This window comes from Austrofundulus limnaeus, unplaced genomic scaffold (genome assembly GCF_001266775.1).
Source record: "Austrofundulus limnaeus strain Quisiro unplaced genomic scaffold, Austrofundulus_limnaeus-1.0 Scaffold17, whole genome shotgun sequence".
NCBI lineage: Eukaryota > Metazoa > Chordata > Actinopteri > Cyprinodontiformes > Rivulidae > Austrofundulus > Austrofundulus limnaeus.
In genome coordinates, this window is record NW_013952419.1 from 222,226 (window position 1) to 223,427 (window position 1,202).

General features: G+C 40.2%; 1 protein-coding gene across 1 annotated transcript; it reads right to left on the bottom strand.

The window, feature by feature from the left end:
• Window positions 1-682: 682 nt before the first annotated feature.
• On the bottom strand, window positions 683-1,202 carry gng8 (guanine nucleotide binding protein (G protein), gamma 8). The gene is made up of 2 exons (XM_014003139.1): window positions 1,075-1,202; window positions 683-864 (listed from the first exon to the last, which is right to left on the bottom strand). The coding sequence occupies exons 1-2, from the start codon at window positions 1,156-1,158 to the stop codon at window positions 736-738; spliced, it is 213 nt and encodes a 70-aa protein (XP_013858593.1). The 5' UTR covers window positions 1,159-1,202; the 3' UTR covers window positions 683-735.

Sequence of the window (1,202 nt, forward strand, 5' to 3'; positions counted from 1 at the left end):
GGGGGGGGTTGCGCTTCAACTCGCCTAAGGCACCAAAATGGCTATAGCCAGCACTGGGTCACCTGATATTTTGCTAACAGACAGGCAAAGCCGGCAGTCATAGTTAATTGAGGAGTTTGAAAATCACGTTTGATCGGTAGTACTCAGACATCTTCAGTGTTGGGCAAAATTTTTATAATTTGGCATAAAACCTTATGTGACATGGCTTTAAGTTTGCATAGCTGTGGCGGCCATCTTGGATTGAATTAACTCCAAACTACATCTAGACATAGGTTCAGAGATGACTTTTTGAGTTTTCTGAGTTATTCTTGAGATATTTTGCTAACAATACTGACATAAAATCACACACCGACATTGGCAAAAACATTATTGCCTCTTGCCTTTGACCATTACAGTTTCTTGAAATTGTTTCAAAACTTTGGTGAACAAGACATTCAGTGAGACTGTACATCCACAATTGAGTTAATATATAAACTGAGCTCAAGGAAGTAGTCGTGGTGTTTAAATGAACTTTGCACCCCTTTTTAATAAAACTTTATTGCCATCATTATCTCGTTTGTAAAGATGATCAGTTCACACGTGCCACGTCCCCAAAGAGCGGCTTTAGTGAAGCAAATGAAGGACATGAAAAGAACAAAGCAAGGAAAAAAGAAGAAAGGATTTTGAGGATTTCCTACGTGGGTACAGTTTTACTAGGATGATGTTTTTGTTTATTTATTTTTACACATGCAGGAGCTACAAAATCTCACAGAACAGCTTCTTCTCCCTGAAAGGGTTCTCTGATGACGGTACCGGGGTCACCAGAGGGTCCTCTTTGGCGTGGGCTTCACAGAAGGCCATGAGCTCAGCTGCTGCTTTAGAGATCTGAGGGGAGAGTTGTGTTAAATTGTAGCTGTTTGATTAGTTTACAACCAAAGCACTTACGTTTTCTTTTGAACATGAAATTATAAGGAAAAAATTGAGCCAAATGTCAAAAATATTGAGATGTTACTAAATAAAATGACTYATTTATACTCATATGACAAGGTAAATATAAATGCCACCTGTTTATCTTTGCTTTAAATGCTGACTCACCATCATCCTCTCTATGTTGACCTCCAGCTTCAGTTGCTCCACGGTCTTTCTCGCATCTGCAATCTTGGCCATGTTGTTGGACATCTTCCCACCGCTGCCGTCCCACTAAAGTCAGCCAGCCTGCAGCC